This window comes from Arabidopsis lyrata (genome assembly GCF_000004255.2).
Source record: "Arabidopsis lyrata subsp. lyrata unplaced genomic scaffold ARALYscaffold_7, whole genome shotgun sequence".
Lineage (NCBI taxonomy): Eukaryota > Viridiplantae > Streptophyta > Magnoliopsida > Brassicales > Brassicaceae > Arabidopsis > Arabidopsis lyrata.
Window position 1 is genome coordinate 10,107,146 of NW_003302549.1, and position 20,137 is coordinate 10,127,282.

Here is a 20,137-nt window from a genome sequence, read left to right on the forward strand (position 1 = left end):
ATCCTGTAAATCTTCCGCTTCAACCGGAAAAGGAAGCAACCGATTGCTTTAAACTTTTACGAATTTGATCAAAAACCATCATTGCTTGCAAGTGAGAATACATGTTTGGTTTGATCTATTTGCCATTCTGCATAATCATCATCAATCTGTGGCTTGAAATATAGAAAATTGTAATATTTGGATTACATCTTCACATGTTACAAATATATGATATTGTTGTTGCTAAAGCGCATCTGAGTCACAGGTGATATAGCTCAGCTAAAAGATGTGTCAGCAACCACTGTAACACACTACCATCAGTACTGTCTCATTCAAGAATGTTAGGTGTGTCTATCCCGCTTACAGGAAAGCTATTGCAGAGCGGTTTAGGAGGAATTTTCCCAACAAACAAGTTGCAGATCTTCTCCAGAACAACACTTCAAATGAATTCAAGCAGTACAGGGGCAACACAGTAGGGCTAGTTTGAGCTAACATTTTAGATCTGCATCTACTCTGTAACTCGGCAGATACTTTTGCTCTTTCACAAGTATCGGCTAACACTAATGAATCTCTGATCTTCCAGCTTTCTCCATGCCCTTCCTTTTGTTTCATTATATGGCATTGATATCATAAACTCACATCTGTAGTGTTGCATCAGCACACATCCTTCACTGTCGTCAAGAAATAGAGCCAAAAAACTTCAATTTAGGTAGATGATTGGTTTATACTTTCCCAAATGGCTGGACCTTCAGGGTGGACATTGACAAAATACTTCACAAACCGGGCATCACCGCAAGTGAGAATAGTGCTTGGTGACAGCATTGGCTTTGCTGCATCTCTTTCCCTCAACCATAAATACATTGAGAATCTGTGATGTATTCTCTGCATATCATAACACAGATATGCCGGGAATCTTACCAGGGATTCAATCGGATAGCCAAGAAGTTCGGTTAAGGAATGTATCTTTTTCTCTATGACATCTTTAGACAGGTTAAGTATCATCGGAGCATGCCTGATGATCTCAGTAACCACATTATGGTTTAAACCGGCTTTCACAAGGCAATCAAATCTCTCCTGCAGCTGATCTCCCCTCCCTCGAAACTGTTTCAGAGCCTTCACCATCTCATCCGAGTTTTCTACATACCCTAGCCTCAACAGAAACGCAGTCTTCTCTAAGTATTTCCTCGAGTCTTCCGAAAGAGGTTTGCTTTTTCTCTTCTTTGTTGTAGAAACAAAACTAAACAATCTCAAAGGCTCTTTCTTTAAGAGCTGACATAGCTCGTCTTGTCTAACGTTCAAGCTAAGACAAGCAGTTCTAGGTGCTGGCAGAGAGCATGAACCAATTAGCTCCATATGACTCAGCAATATCTTCGTGATAAATTGCGTTTCCATTCTAATAGCAATCAAGAAATCCAACGTCTTTTGGATATTTTTTACGCATTTGTCTGACAACATCTCTGGGTTGTCTATAAATAGCCTATAAATCTCATTCACTTGAAGCCCCACTTTAAACAACCTACCAAACAGAACATAGAATTTCTTACCAGAGCCTTCGATTACCAAAGCTGGATACGTTTTCAAAAGACTACTCAAGTTCTCATCTTTACATCCCACTTTATCAAGAAACTCTATTGTCTCCAGAATTCTGCGCCAGCTATATGTTCTCCGGTCAGACAAGTACCGCCCGAGCCAATCACATCCTACTTGTAACCCCTTCAACTTATCAACCACAGAAGCAAATTCAGCATCAATCCCACCAACCAGTAGCAAAGGGCAACTAGTAACTAACTTGATAACTGTAGCCTTACTAAGACCCAAATTCTCATAATCCCTGAGTTTCATCGCCAACAACCCAGATTCATATCTAAAAATCTCTCGCGCTTCTTTATACATATGGCCAATCTTGCCACGCGGGATCCCATAGTTGCAAAGAGCATGAAAGTTCTCAAACATAATACCATCATCACTCAAAAACATTAGCTTCTGCGGAAGAAACGTTTCAAACTCATAAGGACACAAACCCAAACTCTCGAAAAACGGTTCAAACTCGTTTATCGGATTGTACCTAAGGAACTTAGTCAATCCCCTGGATACATCCTTGTGATTATCATCAATCTTAGACAACAAAGTCGACATAAAACAAGGAGAATTCTTACTTATATGCTCTGCATCAGTAAAAGTAAAGCTTCTAGTATAATGCAAGTAATCAAAAAGAGCTTCTTGAGCTTGATTCCTACTGGCCCTTGAAACCGGATTAACGAAAAACCTAGTTGGTAAGTGAGACGAGTGTTGTTGTAACTCAGATTTATCCTTACGAAGACAGCTTTCAATCTGAAAACTCCGCAATGTAAATGAAACACGAGAAAGGTCGGACCTTTGAACTTGGTTTTGACGAGGAATTGGTGAGAAAGCTATACAATTGTTGAGATTTGAAATCATATTCAACAGTTTATGAACTCTTCTCTGTTCTCTGCACAATAACATCGCAACCTGAAGACAAAGAGAAACAGTGAAAGTCACAATCAAATAGAGAACTATGAAGAATTCTCAATCCAACAAGTATTAATTAATCTCCAAGCAAGAAAATTTACCTGAAATTAGGGCTTATTACGCGCTTGAATCAACCATTTTCCAAGATTCTTAGGGTTCATAGCCAAATCTCAGTTACTTTGCTAAACCTTGCTGGGGATTAAAATTAAGGTGAAAATTTCAGAGAAGCCCCTAAACTTTTGTAATATAACAGAAACGACCATAAGTTTTTTTTTCTCCTATACTATTAAATTTGTGTAATAGGATCTTACGGCTCAGACCATATGCAAGAGGGAACTTTTGAGTGTGTTCTTAAGATTTAAAAATAGGAAATAAGGTGAACAGTGGTAGAACAGTTCTAACTTATCCTGCAAACTGTTTTTTCTGAAGAACAGTTTTTATAATTTTAAGAACAGTTGTATCCACTATTCAACATTTTTATTATTTTAAAACCTTTAAGAACACACCAAATGTTCCCTCTTGCATATGTTCTCAGAAAGTTCTAAAATGTTCTTACGGCTCAGAAAGTTTTAAAGTGTGCTTAAGAGTTTCCGAAATCATACATATAAAAGTAGGGTTTCACTCTCCCATGATTGGTCCACTTGGCATTTTTAAAATTATAATTTTTATTTTCAATTAAATTTAAAATTATAACACATATAATCATATACATTAATCCATACTTTAAATCTACACTAACCTACTCAATTGTAACTGAAATTACATAATTGTGAATTAACTATTTTTTTCTCTATTCATTGTCATTTAAACAAACTATAATTAGAATTGTAACTCCTATAATCTAATTAGTTTAGAAATGTAACTTTCATCACTTATTTTCCTATAAATAACCATTCTCACATCTTTTTCCACCATGTCTCAAATCCTAAATATTCTCTTTGTTTTGTTTATGTTCTTGCATGAGTTGAAAACTCAATTAAGATATCATTCTAAGAATTTGATTATATATTTTGTTTAATATATATCTTACATTCTTTTCCATTTTATTTCTTCTTTGTTTTTATGTATTTCTTCCTCCTTTATTTATTCTTTTTTTAACAATATTTTATTAATTTAAACATATGTATATTATAATTTTTATGGCTATAATAAAATTACCTTATTGATGCAGATTCAAAAATAGTAATTCCGACGATCGTGCAATAAGGGAATCAAGCTAAAGAAACTATCTTCATTTTTTTACTTTGAATGTTGAATAAATTACGGATTTTGTCCTTTTTCATAAGGGCATTTGTGGATTTTGCCCTTTTTGAATAGCTTATGCATTTTGCCCTTTTTCATGCTCCAAAAATATGATTTAACATGCGTTTCACTCGTTATGTTTGGGTTTAGTCGGTTCCATTTGTTCTTAGGGTTTAGTATTTGGTATAAAGTACGTATTTTTGGAAAAAAAATCCTAAATACGTATATTTGTAAGTGTTAAAAAAGGGCAAAATCCGTAAACTATTCAAAAAAGGGCATTTTCGTAAGTTTTTCCCAAAAAAGGCATTTTAAACAATAATCCCTTGAATGTTTGATTATTTCTTACATATTCATGTATATTTATTTTATTTTCAAAGTATGCATTGTTTTAACGAAATAATTTTTTGTAATACAATTATCAAATTAATTTTCCTTAACTCTCTCTTACCTCCAAAAAAATTGTAATACAATTTTTTTAATATGCTCATCATAATATTTAGTTTTATTGATGCTACATATAGTAATATAAAGATCATGAAAAAATTTATTTAATTTAAATTTTGTAGTGTAAGGATTTTTCTATATATATATATATATATATATATATTTATAAATTGATATTCCATTTCCAATTAGCTTGTACTATAAAGATGAAATCATTAGAATTAAACCTAGAAATATAACTTAAATTAAAGGGAATATAAAAAGAGATTAAAACAATGAAAGTAATCTTTGGGATTTTTTGAGAGCTTTTATTTGTAGTTCATATGATTTTATAGGAAATGTATTTAATTGATTATTTACAAAATAATTTGGAAAATACTTTAGGTTATGATTAGTTTATATCAGCAACTTAGACTAAATATTTGAATATCATTGTATATTTTCATTTTTATCACTAATAATGTTTATCTTACCTTGAATGCTCAAAAATACTAAATAAAATTATTATCATAGTTGAACAATAAAGAAAGAATAAATTCATGAGATTTCTATGTATGATTATATTAACTAAGTTATATATTTTTATATTGTATGATTTGAATAAATATAAGTGTAGAAAATGTCATTGACATTTAGGAAAATTATTTGTTCTATATTTTTAAATTATTATTAAATAAATTAAATTTACCTAACATAATTGATTTTAATTATGAAATTTTTAGATGATATTTGGTCCTTAAAATCTAACTTGTAAATTGAAACAATTCTTCAAATACATTTAATACAAAATGAATCTTTCACAATGAATTCTTTAGAATGTAACATAAACATTTATGATATAAATACAATTAAATCTACTCATAAATGACATTCAAACATGATGTGAAAGTTTTATCAAAAACAAAACATGATTGTGGAAGTTAAATAGTTGTCTAACGTAAATATGATTTTATTACAAAAAAAGTCCCTATAAATATTAAGACACACATCTCACAAACCATCATATTCCAAGTTTTCTATTATTGGTAAATTGTATAACATTTTCTCTTCTAATTCAACAAATGGTGTTTCAATATATATTTTTTGTCACTTTTGTAAGAGATTTTGAAGAGGAGGTGACATGAAACCAAGAAATCCTATGCACGGTCAATCGTTTGTGCTACTTTAGATGTCTATCAAAAGAAGAGAGTAGAGAAGATGCATTATTTTAGGTTTTCTTTGCTGAAAACATTCATTATATTCAATCTATATTAACCTCAATTTGGGTTGACTTATATAAATTTTTCAATCTTTTTATATGTAAATATCTTTTAAATTATGAAACATTTACAGAAAGTAGCATAAAATGGTTTATTATTAATAGTAATAAGGTGTTTAAAAATTTGTTATGTTAATTATGTCCACCAATTTATGAATAGCTTGAAATTAACGAATACTAATAATGGATATTTTCACGAATTAAATTAATCTACTATATACAATAAATGTCATTTTTCAAATGGTTATCTTTTGGTAGTTGAAATTTAGTAATGCTTTGGAAAAAGGCAAGTAAAACATATATTGAACCAAGTTGTAATTTCGAAAATATTAAGTGAAAGTCTTAAGTCTATATAATGATTTGTTAACTATCTCATTCATCTGTTATTTATATATATGCGTTATTATTGTTGTTTTGCTTACAATATAAATTTAATTTATTTATTTTACATAATGAAAAACTATATACAATAACCCACGCGTCGCGTGGACAAACATCTAGTATCATATAGGTATCAGTTAGTGCATGTGCATCATCAACACTTGGCCTTAAAACACTTAACGTGGGATATTATTCCCTACTTAATACCGAATTAATAGACTTGTCAAGTTTAGACGTGTCAAAAGTGATAAACATATCACACGAAATCGTGTTATTAATATGAACGTTACAAATTCTTAAATATATAACTATAAAACGACTTCAAAACCCATCCAAGTGGTGATTTCTTTGATCTGAATATCTGATTATGTTTGCAAGATAAAGGCAGCAAGAAACGGTGAGTTTTTTTTCACAAGCATAAATGTGTTTGTTCTTCTTTATGATTTTTAATTTTATAAATATGTAACTCTTGTTTATTAGGTCAATTTCAAGTGGTCCATGGTAGATTCAATTCAAGTTAGGTCATCATCTTCAAGCTAAAACGCCTACCAAACATTCAATAACAAGTATTCTTTTAATCACTAGTTTAAATTTCAAAATATTTCTGACTATCTTAAGTGCATTTAGTTCAAGATATATGATAGAAAAGAAAAGATAACTTGAGTCTTGTTCAACTTGCAGATATGTTATATGTTATGACTTATGTTTGAGAGGAATGATTTTGCTTTGTTAAATTTTTATATAATAAACCTCCTGGCTTACTCGGATGAATTTATACTAGTTTTGATTTTCTAGTAAAACAAAGTTTTTTTTTTTCAGATTGGTTATATAGTTTCTTCTCGATTTGATCATGCATATACATATATTTTTTTCAGAACCTTTTGACAGCAACTTAAAAAAAAAACTTAATAAATAAATAAATAAATATATAAATATATATATTGGTATGAGAAACTATTTATGATTTTTTCAAACATAATGTCTTATTGAGGTAAAATTTTAACTATAATTAGAAATACATTATTATTATATATATATATATATATTTTTTTTTTTTTGGTGATCATTATTATTATATATATGTAGATTAATCTTATTCACTAAATCTTTAATCATTTTTTTTCTCTCGTAACTTCTTTATTTTTTATTTAATATATAATACTTGCAACACATTATATAAGCCAAATTACCCAAATTTCTGCAAATAAAAAGAAAAATCCTTGGCTCCTCCTAAAATCCACCTACCTTACCTTTTATATGATCACAACCAAAAACAAGATAATTTGGTGCTTTTAATATTTAAGGATACATTATTTTCATTAATTAACTTATTTCTTCTCCCTTAGGTTTTCCTACACACTCGATTTAAATCGTTTAAGAAGGTTTTATACAACCAATTTTCTCCTCCTTTTGTTTCCTCCCTAATTACATGTTAATAACTATCGATTTGTTGTCTTCTCTCTAGATTATTCTTTATATTTTTTTAATTAAATCTCTCGATTATTCTTAAGATAACAACTTTTTTTTTTCTTTTTTAATTACTGTAACCTCTTGCGCTTCAAGTTACTTGGATAATTTCTCGAAGTCTCTGAAGAAAGAACCCTTTTTTCTTCTTCTCTAGTAATCGTCTCTGTAACGTCCTTCTTCTTCATCATCTTCTTTGCGTTTCTTCTGCAGCTTTTTGCGGTTCACGTGTTGATTGCTTCTGTCTCAACTTTTTGTCCGTTTTAAAGTTTAAACCTTTTTTACAAAACTGGGTTTTCTCTGATAAACTTAAAAAACAGAGTCTTTTAGTTTCTTCTTCTTGGGTATAACGAAGATTCAAGAAAGTTTATTGTTTTGTTTCTTTTGTTTTCTAATTGTATAATCCTTAAAAGATAAGACTTTTGTTTTTTGTTCATAAATGAAGTTTCTTACTTTGCTCTTTTTTATGTATTTCAGTAATGGTGATGATGCTGAAGCTTGAGAGAAGGGATTAGTGTGAAGAGTAAGTGTTAAAACCATTCACCAAAGAAGAAATTGAGAACTAGCTAGAGACAGTCATGGAGATCAAATCTTACCAAACTCAAGCAGAGGATTTTGTTGAACACTATTTATTAGCAGATCCATTTCTTCCATATACTTCTGTTGTTGCTGGAATCTTTCTCTGCAAATTGGTAATTTTTTGCTTCTCTTCACTTGCAATTGCAAAAACTTCACTTTTGTTTTTCATTCTGTTTTTAAACAGTGTAGCTTATGCTCTTAGGTCTATGATCTTACGGAGTTATTCAGCTCAATTCATATCAAATCATACTCAGCTCTCACAAAAATAAAGAGAATTGAATGGAACAACAGGTGAAGTATACTTAGATATAGGTTCCTTGTTTCAGCTTTTTTTATATGTTATGCTTTGTCTCTTATCACTTTGGCTTATAATATAACTTGACAGGGGAATTTCTACAGTCCATGCGATCTTTATCTCATTCATGGCATTATACTTTGTGTTCTTCTCTGATTTGTTTTCTGACCAAAGAAGCCTTGAAAGCCTTACGGTGTTTCGTAGCTCGCCTCTCTCTAACTTTGGTTTAGGAGTAAGTTTTGATCTTTTGTCATTTGTCTCATAAGTTCTACTCATGACCATTGATCAACCTAAATGGTACTTTGTTGTGATGTGTTTTAATGCATAGGTATCAGTTGGTTACTTTCTTGCGGATCTTGGAATGATCTTTTGGCTATACCCTTCTTTAGGAGGATCAGAATATGTAAGTTAGACATAAGAAAAAGCTTCTGTGTTCTCCATTGGTTTCAATCACTTGACAATCTTGATTTTGTTTTCAGATATTCCATCACTGCTTATCCGGAACAGCAGTAGCGTATTCTCTATTCTCTGGAGAGGCTCAGCTTTACACATACATGGTTTTAATCTCTGAAGTGACTACACCAGAGATCAATCTTAGATGGTACCTTGACATTGCTGGTTTAAAGCGATCTAAAGCTTATCTTATTAATGGAATTGCTATTTTCTTTGCTTGGTTGGTGAGTTTCTTAAAACCTTTTTCCGTGTAAATTGTCTTATAACTTGGTTGGATTCAAGTTCTGTTCTTCTGAAACTTCATGTTTTGTTTGCAGACAGCAAGAATTCTTCTGTTCATCTACATGTTTTACCATGTCTATATACATTATGATCAGGTAACCAAGATTTCGGTTTAATTATTTCTAAACCAAACGGTTTAGCCTCTATGGAAAATTGGAATTACTGTTTCTTTTTGCTGTTGTATTGGTTAGATATAGAGATAATGAATTGATGATCAATGGCAGGTGGTACAGATGCATACATTCGGTTATCTACTGGTTTTCGTTGTACCGATTGCATTGAGTGTCATGAACTTGATGTGGTTTGGTAAGATAGTGAAGGGATTGAAGAAAACTCTTGAGAAAACACAGTGAAGAAAGAGTTCTCTTTTTTTTTTTTTTTCTAATGTAAATATAAAACTCTTTTGAAGAATCTTACAAGTTCATAAGCAACAAAGATATGGTTTTTTTTAAAATACTTTTAGCTTATACACTAATTATTCCCACTATTCCCCACAACAGTCCCTATGCATACTGAATAATTTATTTGCAGTTTTATACAATCATGCACATAGTGACATAGAAGTATAGAACAAACTATGTGTTTACAATTTAAATCCGTTAAAAGTTTTTTTCTACAAAAATCATCCAAACTACAAAATCAAAAATCTCACTTATTTAACAATTAGCCAGTTGAGCCATTGGTTCGTGGGTTTTAGCCGGGCTAATCTGGTTTTATCCAAGTTTTTTTGGTTTTTATTAGTTTTTATTGCATGGGCATGTTTTCAATTTCTATAGAGTGTCATGTAATTTGTTTTTTTCTTTCAAAAAAGCAAATGAGGCTTTATCCCAAAAAGGCTTGGGCCTGAATTTTACATTGGGCCAACGATACCAAATGTGCATATTCGTAGTTTTCGTGTGATATTTACTTGCCGTGTAATATTTGTTTCCTTCTCATTGTTTTTTTTTTTTGCTAGAAAGAGAGCAATATTATTAATTCAGGAGGAGGAGGAGATTGGTTGTTGTTGACGACGCGTTTCCGCTATCTAAATATTTTGCCTAATTGTCTCCGTCTTCTTTTGATCTTCAATCTCAGTTTTGAGCTGAAGATTATCGGCATCCGATTCTCTTCAGATCCATAATCATGGCTACAGCTGGAAACAAGAGCATTAACGCCAAATTGGTCAGTCTTATTAGCTCGATTCTTTTGAGCTCCCTTTTGATTTTTTTTTTAATCTCCGATGATCGTGAAATTGATTGAATTTGCAGACCCTTTTGTTAGATTTTCAGTTTCCGGATGTGATTCTGTTTCTAATTTGGAGAATTTTTATATATGATGTTTTGAATTGGACAACTTTAATCGGATTTTGTTGTTAGGGTTTATGTTGGATTTTTATTTAGGTTTTTTCGTAATAGGGTTTTAGGGATTTATCGAGATCGAACCAGAATTATAGATATGAAGATGCTTGCAAACATCGTTGATTTTTTTTTTTTTTTTTGATTTGTTTCTGTGTACTACTTGGTTAAGTCTTCAGGTGTTACTTGGAGATGTTGGAGCTGGAAAATCAAGTCTTGTGTTACGTTTTGTCAAAGATCAGTTTGTTGAATTCCAGGTTAATGGCTCTTCTGTTATAATGATCATCTTGTTGTTTTCACATTCTGTGTGTGCTTCTTGACTTTAATATTTGTTTATGTTATAGGAATCAACGATTGGTGCTGCTTTTTTCTCACAAACATTAGCTGTCAACGATGCAACTGTCAAGTTTGAGATTTGGGATACAGCGGGTCAGGAACGGTACCATAGTTTGGCTCCAATGTACTACAGGGGTGCTGCTGCTGCAATCATTGTCTTTGATGTTACGAATCAGGTACAGAATGATAAAACTCCATGCTCTCTATTGATCAGTAGATGCAATGAAGTGGCTTTCTACTAAATTAAGTTTATTTGAATCGTTTGCTATCTTCTTAGGCCTCGTTTGAGAGGGCAAAGAAATGGGTTCAGGAACTGCAGGCACAAGGTATTGTATAGCTAAGTTATGGCTTTGATTTTTCTTTGTTAGTTTATGACTAACAGTTGCAGGCACTGTCGAGCTTTAGTTTTTGTCTTTTGGTTTTACTAAATAAATAATATATTATAGGTAACCCTAATATGGTCATGGCCCTTGCTGGAAACAAATCTGATTTATTAGATGCAAGGAAGGTGACTGCAGAGGTAAGCAAGTCCTCTGTCCTGACTGATTTTTCTCATTCTGAGGTTTAGATTTTGACTGGAACCAAACCATTAGGTGATATGTCTTTGTTGTAAAATTACAATCTACCTTAATGACATTAACCTGACAAACCAAGCCACCTAAGCAGACCCCACCCACTTAACAAATCATAGATTAGGCTTGTTGTATAGATAGTTAAGTTTTCCTCAAGAAGTATAGAGCAGTTTTCTCTAACCAGCTTTGGAGAATGATTTAATCGCTTTCAAAAAGACGTTACTTAGTTGTCATCAAGCAGAAAAAAGACGCCTTTTTAGTAACCAGCTTTGGAGAATGATATAGATGTTTTCATATGACCTTACTTATTCCGCAATCAGTTTTTTTTTTTGCCCGTATTTTAACTCTCTTATGCCAAAAGCCTAGATTTTAGATAGTCGTATTTCGCAAGACTGATCATTTACGTTGTGCATTAAAGTTCAGTTGCGACTTGCTAGGACAGAAAAACACGGTTTAGTATCCAAACAACCAAACATCTGACCTTTTAACTTTGCTTCTGAATCTCACTGCTTAGCCTAGTTCCAGATGATATCTCACACTCTTGATCCTTTGCAGGAGGCACAAACATATGCTCAAGAAAACGGTCTTTTCTTCATGGAAACATCAGCAAAAACCGCCACTAATGTCAAAGAGATATTCTATGAAATCGGTGAGGTTTCCTTACACTCTGAGAATTAGTTGAAACAATTTTAGTTTCTCGTATTAAACCCTATCATACTTTATCTTTTGACCCGTACAGCAAGAAGGCTACCGCGAGTACAGCCAACAGAAAACCCAACAGGAATGGTTCTCCCAGACAGGGCCATGGATAGGGCAGTGAGCTCATCTTGTTGTGCTTAGTTGTATATGTAATGGACACACCTCTTAAAAAGAAATCTTTTGGTCAGTGACTTTTGAAGTTATGGACTTGTGTGTTTGCGTTTCTTTGCTTTGTTTTGCGTATTTGAGATTTGATCTCCACTCTTTTGTAAATAAATCTAATACTCTCTACTAGTAACTAAATGCGTGAAAAGCAAGTTTCTATAAATCTATGGATCCAGTTGTCTTAACACAAATATTTCAAGTTATAGAATTAGAAACTCTAAAATAAACTCAAACATTGCCGACAAAAGTAGGGGTGTCAAAATGAGCTCGCAACTCATGAGCTGGTTCAGCTCAACTCGATTCATGAGCACGAGTTCTGTTTTTTAGGCTCATTTAATAAATGAGTTATGTGATCGAGCTTTTTTTAGATCGCGAGTTATATGAGCGAGCTTTAATGAACATGAGCTAGTTCATGAGCTCGACTTTTTTTTAGAAATATATATATTTATATATATCTTTTCCATTTAAATTAAACAAAAATAGAATTATTCTTTTAGAAAATTTGTGTGTTTTTACATATTAATTTTAGAAGATAATATAAGCAATATAGAAATAATCCTTTTAAAAATTTATCTAAAACGTTTTCCAAAAAAAAAAAAAGAAATCATCTTATTTAGATATTATCTAAAACGTTTACTTGTAGATGAAGACAATGAAGATGTTGATGTAGGATCATCTTAAGAGCAAGAGTAACACGGAATAGATTCTTGATCATTCCATATTTATATTATCTTTAATTAATTTAATTTAATTGTTAGGATTTATTATTTGAGATTTTTTTTGTTTGGTGTTTTGAGATTATTTTTTTTCTTGGATTTATTTTCATTATTTAACTTTAGAATTAATTATGTTATTAGATTTATTTTATTTAAAAAAAAAAAATTAAAATTATTTTTGTTATTATATTTATTTGTTATGAGCTCGCGAGCTAGCTCATTTAACTCGTGACCAAGATGATCTGAGTACGAGTTTATATATTGAAGCTCATCTAATAAATGAGCCGAGCTGAGTTAGCTCATGAAATGTCCGAGCTCATCATGAGCTGAGCCGAGTTGAGCGAGCTAGCTCATTTTGACACCCCTAGACAAAAGCAAGCTTTATCACTTTTGGTGACATTGTCAAAGAGGTTTTTTTTTTGTCAGCAGTCAAAAGTTCTCTAGATTGTAGAGTTGTTTTTAACTCTGACAGAATTGTTTTCATTCAAAGATGCATACTATACACCCAGCTTATAGAAATTTATAAATAGTTTCTGATCGAAATCAAATTGAACTAAAATAAAAGAGAAATAAACACCATAACTAGAATTACTCAAATGTAAAAAATTAACAATATGATAGGTTTTGGTGAATCGATCATTTTTGTTTATATTTTCACAAGACATGCCCTCAATGAACTAAATTCGCTTTTGTAACATCTTCAATGGTAGCCCAAGCCCAAAAGGGCCTAGCACAAGAAACTAGATCCTTTTTTTTTTTTTTTTTTGTCCAGAAGACCAAGTTTAATTTTCACGGTTTGGCAAAGTGAGATTTGCTTCTCACGTTTTGGCAATTAAGCCAAATTCTGACCAAAATACCCCTGCCAGCGTAACGACGTACTGTTCCGTGTACAGTTCAGTTATGTGGTTTAGTTAGGTACAGTGTTTCTGGTTGGGTTCAGATATTTTCGTTTTTAATTCTTTTCTGCGGCTCTACTTTTTTCGATATTATCTTCTCTCGTCTTCTTCCCCAAAACTTTCATCGTAAATCCATATTTTATATCTTTTTCCTTTTTACTGGGATTTTTCTAAATTAATCTTGCAATTGATTTGTAGATTCATCAAATTCTCGTTCACCTCTATCTATTGATATCAATTTTGATCTATTTCGTTTATCAAAAAAAATTCTAGGGTTAGGGTTGTTGATCTCCTCTCTAGTTGTTTAATATCTTGATCCATCGTTTTCTTTCGCTATTTACATCGATTTTCTTAAATATTCCTCTCTAGTCACCCATCTTAGTACAGTTCGAGTACCAACTAGTTTAGCTATTGTGACTGAGGGTAGGTTCAAGTCAGAGGCTGCAAGGGAGGAGTTGTACGCCGAGCAGCTTTCACCGGTGAAGTTGAGAACAACTGGAGATGATCCGTTGATGCTACAGAGAAACTTCATGTATTCATTGTAACCTACATTTGCAGCAACACTTAATATCAGTTGTTGATCTCTTAGTATCAGCGAAATCATTTCTCCTTTTTATGCTCAATGGGTTCAATAAAGCACTTACCTATGTCGAAAATCAAACCAGGGTCAAGAGCTGCAGTTGCATTGACGAATCCGCTACCCATATCGAAAGGTGTTGCAGGGGACTGACTAATGTCGGGGTTTAAGACAGTGCGTTGTGCCATTATATGCTCACCCTTTCTGTCTGATAGAGAAGCTGTTGTTGAAAGTGCGGATGCAATGGCTGCAGGAGTGAATTGTAGGAACTTTTGCTTGATGAGCGCCTAAATACCCGTTACATGTGGAGCAGACATGCTTGTCCCCGATTCCATTGCAAATCGTTCACCTAAACACCGCCAATTCAAGAGCTCAAAAAGACTACCAGAAACACAAAATGGGTAATCTTATAAGGAGAAATGAGGATATGTGTACCTTGAAAATCGGTTGTACCAATGCCAAGAGGACTCCAAGCGCCCCATATCGCATTTCCGGGAGCTACTAAGTTGGGTTTCATTATATCAGCATTAACGAAAGAATCATCTTCTGGGTCAGGTCCTCTAGCAGAGAAATACATGACCTTGGGAGCAGTAATGCCATAGGTAGGCTTCATGCCACCAAAAATTCTAGCAACTGATGCAGACCCAACTATTTTGCTTGAACCATTCTCCCTCAACAGAGAAGAATTGTAATACCGGAGTTTAGACATGACTGTTGCCCACTTTAATTAATACAAACTCATAATTACCTCTTCTAATATTTGTTTATATGTATGAATAATTTTAAGAGATAAACAAGAAAAAACAAACAAAAAAATTTATATGAACGAATGTGATGCTGGAGAAGTTTTGATTTTGTTGTTTTACAAAGTTTGGAGACAAGAAAAGCGACGAAGAGAGTGATAGGTAAGATGATCATCAAAGCGACGATAGATCTATGGGGGGGAAGTACCCTCGATCCTACTATAGATGGTAGTGAAGATAGTGGCGAAGATTATGATTACAACAAGTGGAATGATGTAATTGTAGAAGAATATAGAATTGAGAATGTTGAGGAGGACGTCATTCTCACTCGACAGACTGTTGAACATTCAGGGGAATTCAGTCGTCTATTGGCAGAGTGTACGTACACAAGTCAGCGTGTACCTGGCAGATATAACATTTCTCATTTGGATGACCGTACACTAACTGTGACTCCAACACGTACGTATCGACATGGTTTGTACAAATGTACGTACACTAGCGATTGTGTACAAGATACAGGTTGCGAAAGTGATTTTGTTGCGTACACGGATACCAATATTAATGGTATAGACGAAGTTATTGGGGATGATGTTCTTGATTGTGGTATTGGAGCTTCAGCAAGTGGGGCACTGAATGATCATCAGCTAGTTACATTGGTGACGATGGTGACGATGTTGACGATGCTGTCCCTAGGACCAATGGTGACGATGCTGAAAGTGACCTTGTGTCTGGAAGTGCAAAGACACCAAATTCCATTGTAGCGACTTCAAATTTGGATGCAAATAAGGAGGCCGTAGATTAGTAAAACGACGTTGAAGACGATAAAACAGATGAGGATGAAGAGGAGGAGGACAACGAAGATGGTGATGGGTATGATGATCATGAGGGTGACGATGGATCTATGGGGGGAAGTACCCTCGATCCTACTATAGACGGTAGTGAAGGTAGTGGTGAAGAATACGATTACAACAAGGGGAAAGATTTAATTGAAGAAGAATATGAAATTGAGAATATTGAGGAAGACGTCATTCACACTGAACATACTGTGGAACATCCAGGGGAATTTAGTCGTTTATTGGCAGAGTGTACGTACACAAGTCAGCGTGTACCTGACGGAGAAAACATTTTTTATTTGGGTGACATTGCACCAACCGTGACTCCTACCCGTAAGTATCGACATGGTTTGTACTTTGTACCAATGTACGTACACTAGAGAATGTGTACAAGATACATGATGCGAAGGTGATTTTGTTACGTACACAGATACCAATATTAATGGTAGAGACGAAGTTAATGGTAGAGACGAAGTGACTAGGGATGATGTTCTAGAGTGTGGTATTGGAGGTTCAGCAAGTGGGGTAGTACATGATAACCGGCTAGTAACCGCATTTGAGGCTTATAGAGTGTATAATGGGTTTTCTTCATTACATGGTTGTGAGGCAAAGATTCTCGATAATGATGTTTGCTCCTGTATTCGATGATTTACCCAATTTTTGAGCCGATGAGACACAAGTTGAACTGAGTACGACATGTGTTACTTTGTATGTGGGGAGTATTTTTATGAACATGCAAGTCATACAACAAACAATGGCTTATCTTGCAATCAAAGTTTGCTTTTGCTACAAGGTAGTGACGAAGATTACATTACAATAAGTTGACTCATCTTGTTATTGAAAAATATGGGATAGGATATGTCGGGAATGCTGGTGACACTCAACTTACTGTGGGGCTAACATGAAAATTCAGTTGATTATTAGAAATGTGTACGTATACTAATTAACATATACGTAATTGAAAAAGCATCGATTATTTTGGAGAGAATAGTGATATTCAACCATTTGTAGTCATAACCAGGAGGTAAAACATGATTTTTAGAAGAATGTACGTACATTACTAATTATGTACACAAGGAAGTATCTGACGATGAATGTTTGATATACACAAATGCAAATTGGCATGGTACATGTCGCCAATATTAGTTTATTATTGTATCAATAAATTTATCTTAACAAATTTAACTCTCCAACAAAGATGTACGTACAATACTATACGTATACGTACATAATCTTTTCAGAAATATGAGGAACAAATATTATTTGACCATATATTTTTACTTAATTATTATATATTTTATTGAGATAGACGAAAGTAACAAAATAGCTTAATTTTGGAGTCAAAAGAGGGTGGTTAGATATATAATTATTACAACCACTTTAATATTGTATCATATATGTTCCATTAAATATGTTCGTGTACGTACACAGTAAATTATATATACGTACACAGAAGAAATTCGATGAAGGGTAAAACTGTAATTTTTCTGTCGTCTTCAACCTAAGTATCCTCTTCTGCAACCCTAATTTTGCAGCCGTCGAATTTATCTTTATTCCCAGACATCCCAACAACGGTTGCTATCTCGCCAGAATTTATGAGTTATTCTTCGCCGGATAATCACTAACTTGCTCTTCGCCGGATATTTGACTTGAATGAGATGTCTCAAATTAATTTGCAGAACAATTGCAACGCAGATTTCGAAAGACGAAGATGGATGAATGAATTTTGATAAGAAATTTGACTTCTCTCTCGATTCTCTCTGTATCTCTCTTTCCTCTTCTTCGTTTTCTTTGTTTTTTTTTTTAATAAATTTAAAACAAAATCGCAAACCAAATGAAACTGAACCAAAGCTAAAGAAACTGAACCGAATCTACTGTGCTGTTTAATTTCTGTCATTAGGGGTATTTTGGTCAGAATCTGCCTTAATTGTCAAACCCTGAGAACTGAATCTCACTTTGCCAAATCGTAAGAGTAAATCTTTTTTTCATTGCTTTCGTGAAAATTTCTTTTCCTTTTATGTATCTCTTTCGTGTTAGGGTTTGTTGATTGATAGAGAGAGCGTGAGATCTGGCTGGATTCTTCTTCTCGGCATCTGTTGTTCGTTAGTTTGGATTTGAAAAATGGCTCTCAATTTCCCAAAGGGAATTGCTGCGTTCCATGTGAAGGTATACAAGGTTGTGGAAGATCCTTCGACAGATGCAATAATCTCATGGGGCAAAGACAACAACAGTTTCGTCATTTGGAATCTGGAAGAGCTAATCAGCAGTAAGATACTTTGGAGATTCCACTGCATGAAATTCCCCGAGTTTCACTCCGAGCTTAGGTATTATGTAAGTTTTCTATATCTCTTTTGGAATCATCTCTCTCTCTCTCTCTCTCTGGGGTACAGTTTTGAATCTTGCTGCTATGTATTATTATTTGGTAGGGCTTTCAAAGAATTAAGAATGGGTCTGGGGAATTGGAATTTGGAAATGAAGATTTTGTGAGAGGCCAACCTGAGCGTTTGAAGAACATGGTGATGAGAGCTATGAGTAAGAACAGGGCCAAATTTAATGCTAGAGAAGCAGTCAAGGATCTGCAAAGTTTAAAGATTTGATCAGAATCATCCTTGCTTGCATGCATTTATGTTAAATATTGATAAGTTGCTTTCTTGTATCAATACTTTAGTGGCTTTGCTGAGATAATGAAATTTGCGGAGCAAGTAACTATATATACTACGTTAGTTATAATGTTATCTTCTCATTGCGTAGAACTTTAGAGAATATATTAATTAAGGTTACTTATCTTATGGCTATACGCTTTAATAGATATGTTGGTATGGTTGTGCTGTTTTCATTTCAAAGTCTCAAAATCCTTCATCTTTTGGCTTTATCTTGTTGTGTAATCTTTTTTTTTTTTTAATTATCCCATGTGTGATTTCTAAAATCACACCTAAAGTGTATTTGTGTAAGATTGGAAGAGAATTAAGGGCTGTAGAGACTGAAAGCTTGATGTCCAAGCAACATATGAGAAGATAAGCATTGATTAGAGCTTACTAGAGTCTATCTAAGGTTGGTGTAGACTAAGCCATAGTTAGATAATGCTTTAATTTGCGACCACATTAAAGAAGAAACGGCTACCACTCTGGTTTTGAGGTTGTAAGTTTGTCTTCTAGTGTTTTCAAATGTTAAAAGTTTGTTTGTCGCTCAAGGACGCAAAACATGTTTTTTCAATCTGTCATCTTTGAGATAAGATTGAGCCTTGGCGTTTGCACGGGAAACCCTAATGGTGTCGCCACTATAAAGGGAAGTTGTGAGCCAGAGGAGGGAGTAACACAAGCAGAGTAAAGAACAGAGAGATATTGAAAGAAGAGTGAAAAAGAGTAAACTTTTGTCTCACTTTCTTTCTAGCTTAGAAGTTACAGAGTGAGTCTATTAGCCAGTGAAGGGAGGCGTTCACTTGTAAGCTTCTTTTAAGGCTGTAATCTCTTTGATATCTAATGGATTCCGAGGACAGTCTCGACCCAGACGTAGCCTTTTTTGGGTGAATTGGGTTAATAAATCACCTTGTGTTCCTCTGTTCTTGCAACTTTCTCCAAGTTCTTTGTGGGTTTATTGGTCTGGTTACAGAGGAAAGTCAACACCCTTGTGACGGTTTCAGACCTAACCTCATAATGCGCTAAGATCTATCTAATAAGAATTCGAAGAATTGGATTTGATTAATATTAGAATGAGTACTAAAAGTTATCATACTCTCTATAGTCTTCGACTTCTTTGTATAGCCTTCAATCGAATGGAACTGCTTCCGTAGATCTCGGGTTATACTTTCTATTCGACTCCGCAGATTTCAGGATCTTTGACCTAGTGGATGACATTGACAAGTTTTCTTGTACGACTAGAGCTCATCGCTACGAGCTGGCCATGTCAAATCACGAGTTATCTATGGAGACACATATCTATGTAGGGTTTTTCTTGACGTAGTCAGACGGGTTGTTGCGGAGTCTACTATGGCAGACCATTATTTCTCGTGTAACAAAAACAAATATCTTCAGTTATAAAAAAAAATTCAACAGATGATGAAGAAGATGAGGAAGAAGATGAGGAGTAAGAAGAAGAAGATGATGCAGTGGCGGAGCTAGAACTTGTATTTACGGGGGTCAAAATGTCAAATTAATAATTATAGGGGTCAATTTGTTCTTTGTATTGGTGTCAATTTGAAAAATTTAGCCAAAAATTAACTAAATTTCAAAATTCTATAGGTGTCATTTGACCCCTATGCTTTTTAACTACCTCCGCCCCTGAGATGATGATGAATGAGATACATGGATGTCATTTTATGGCTGTGTTAACTTAGATTTATGTTTGTTTTAAACCTATGTGTGTGTGTGTTTTCTTTTTATGTTTGTCTTAACTTAGAATT

General features: G+C 33.5%; 5 protein-coding genes across 5 annotated transcripts; 3 read left to right on the top strand and 2 right to left on the bottom strand.

The window, feature by feature from the left end:
• Positions 1-63: 63 nt before the first annotated feature.
• Positions 64-2,716, bottom strand: LOC9304001 (transcription termination factor MTEF18, mitochondrial). The gene is made up of 2 exons (XM_021016750.1): positions 2,571-2,716; positions 64-2,469 (listed from the first exon to the last, which is right to left on the bottom strand). The coding sequence occupies exon 2, from the start codon at positions 2,461-2,463 to the stop codon at positions 685-687; it is 1,779 nt and encodes a 592-aa protein (XP_020872409.1). The 5' UTR covers positions 2,464-2,469; positions 2,571-2,716; the 3' UTR covers positions 64-684.
• Positions 2,717-7,489: 4,773 nt separating this feature from the next.
• Positions 7,490-9,354, top strand: LOC9306043 (transmembrane protein 56). Its single transcript, XM_021016751.1, has 8 exons — positions 7,490-7,602; positions 7,736-7,950; positions 8,040-8,128; positions 8,223-8,364; positions 8,461-8,535; positions 8,612-8,809; positions 8,903-8,962; positions 9,092-9,354. The coding sequence occupies exons 2-8, from the start codon at positions 7,837-7,839 to the stop codon at positions 9,218-9,220; spliced, it is 807 nt and encodes a 268-aa protein (XP_020872410.1). The 5' UTR covers positions 7,490-7,602; positions 7,736-7,836; the 3' UTR covers positions 9,221-9,354.
• Positions 9,355-9,802: 448 nt separating this feature from the next.
• Positions 9,803-12,136, top strand: LOC9304002 (ras-related protein RABF2b). Its single transcript, XM_021016752.1, has 7 exons — positions 9,803-10,028; positions 10,381-10,458; positions 10,546-10,713; positions 10,815-10,863; positions 10,984-11,057; positions 11,665-11,758; positions 11,849-12,136. The coding sequence occupies exons 1-7, from the start codon at positions 9,990-9,992 to the stop codon at positions 11,947-11,949; spliced, it is 603 nt and encodes a 200-aa protein (XP_020872411.1). The 5' UTR covers positions 9,803-9,989; the 3' UTR covers positions 11,950-12,136.
• Positions 12,137-13,848: 1,712 nt separating this feature from the next.
• Positions 13,849-14,416, bottom strand: LOC9304003 (subtilisin-like protease SBT2.1). The gene is made up of 2 exons (XM_021019461.1): positions 14,230-14,416; positions 13,849-14,131 (listed from the first exon to the last, which is right to left on the bottom strand). The coding sequence occupies exons 1-2, from the start codon at positions 14,348-14,350 to the stop codon at positions 13,923-13,925; spliced, it is 330 nt and encodes a 109-aa protein (XP_020875120.1). The 5' UTR covers positions 14,351-14,416; the 3' UTR covers positions 13,849-13,922.
• A 3,203-nt stretch (positions 14,417-17,619) lies between these two features.
• LOC9306044 (heat stress transcription factor A-1) lies at positions 17,620-19,960 on the top strand. Its single transcript, XM_002867885.2, has 2 exons — positions 17,620-18,069; positions 18,165-19,960. The coding sequence occupies exons 1-2, from the start codon at positions 17,860-17,862 to the stop codon at positions 18,333-18,335; spliced, it is 381 nt and encodes a 126-aa protein (XP_002867931.1). The 5' UTR covers positions 17,620-17,859; the 3' UTR covers positions 18,336-19,960.
• Positions 19,961-20,137: the final 177 nt, after the last annotated feature.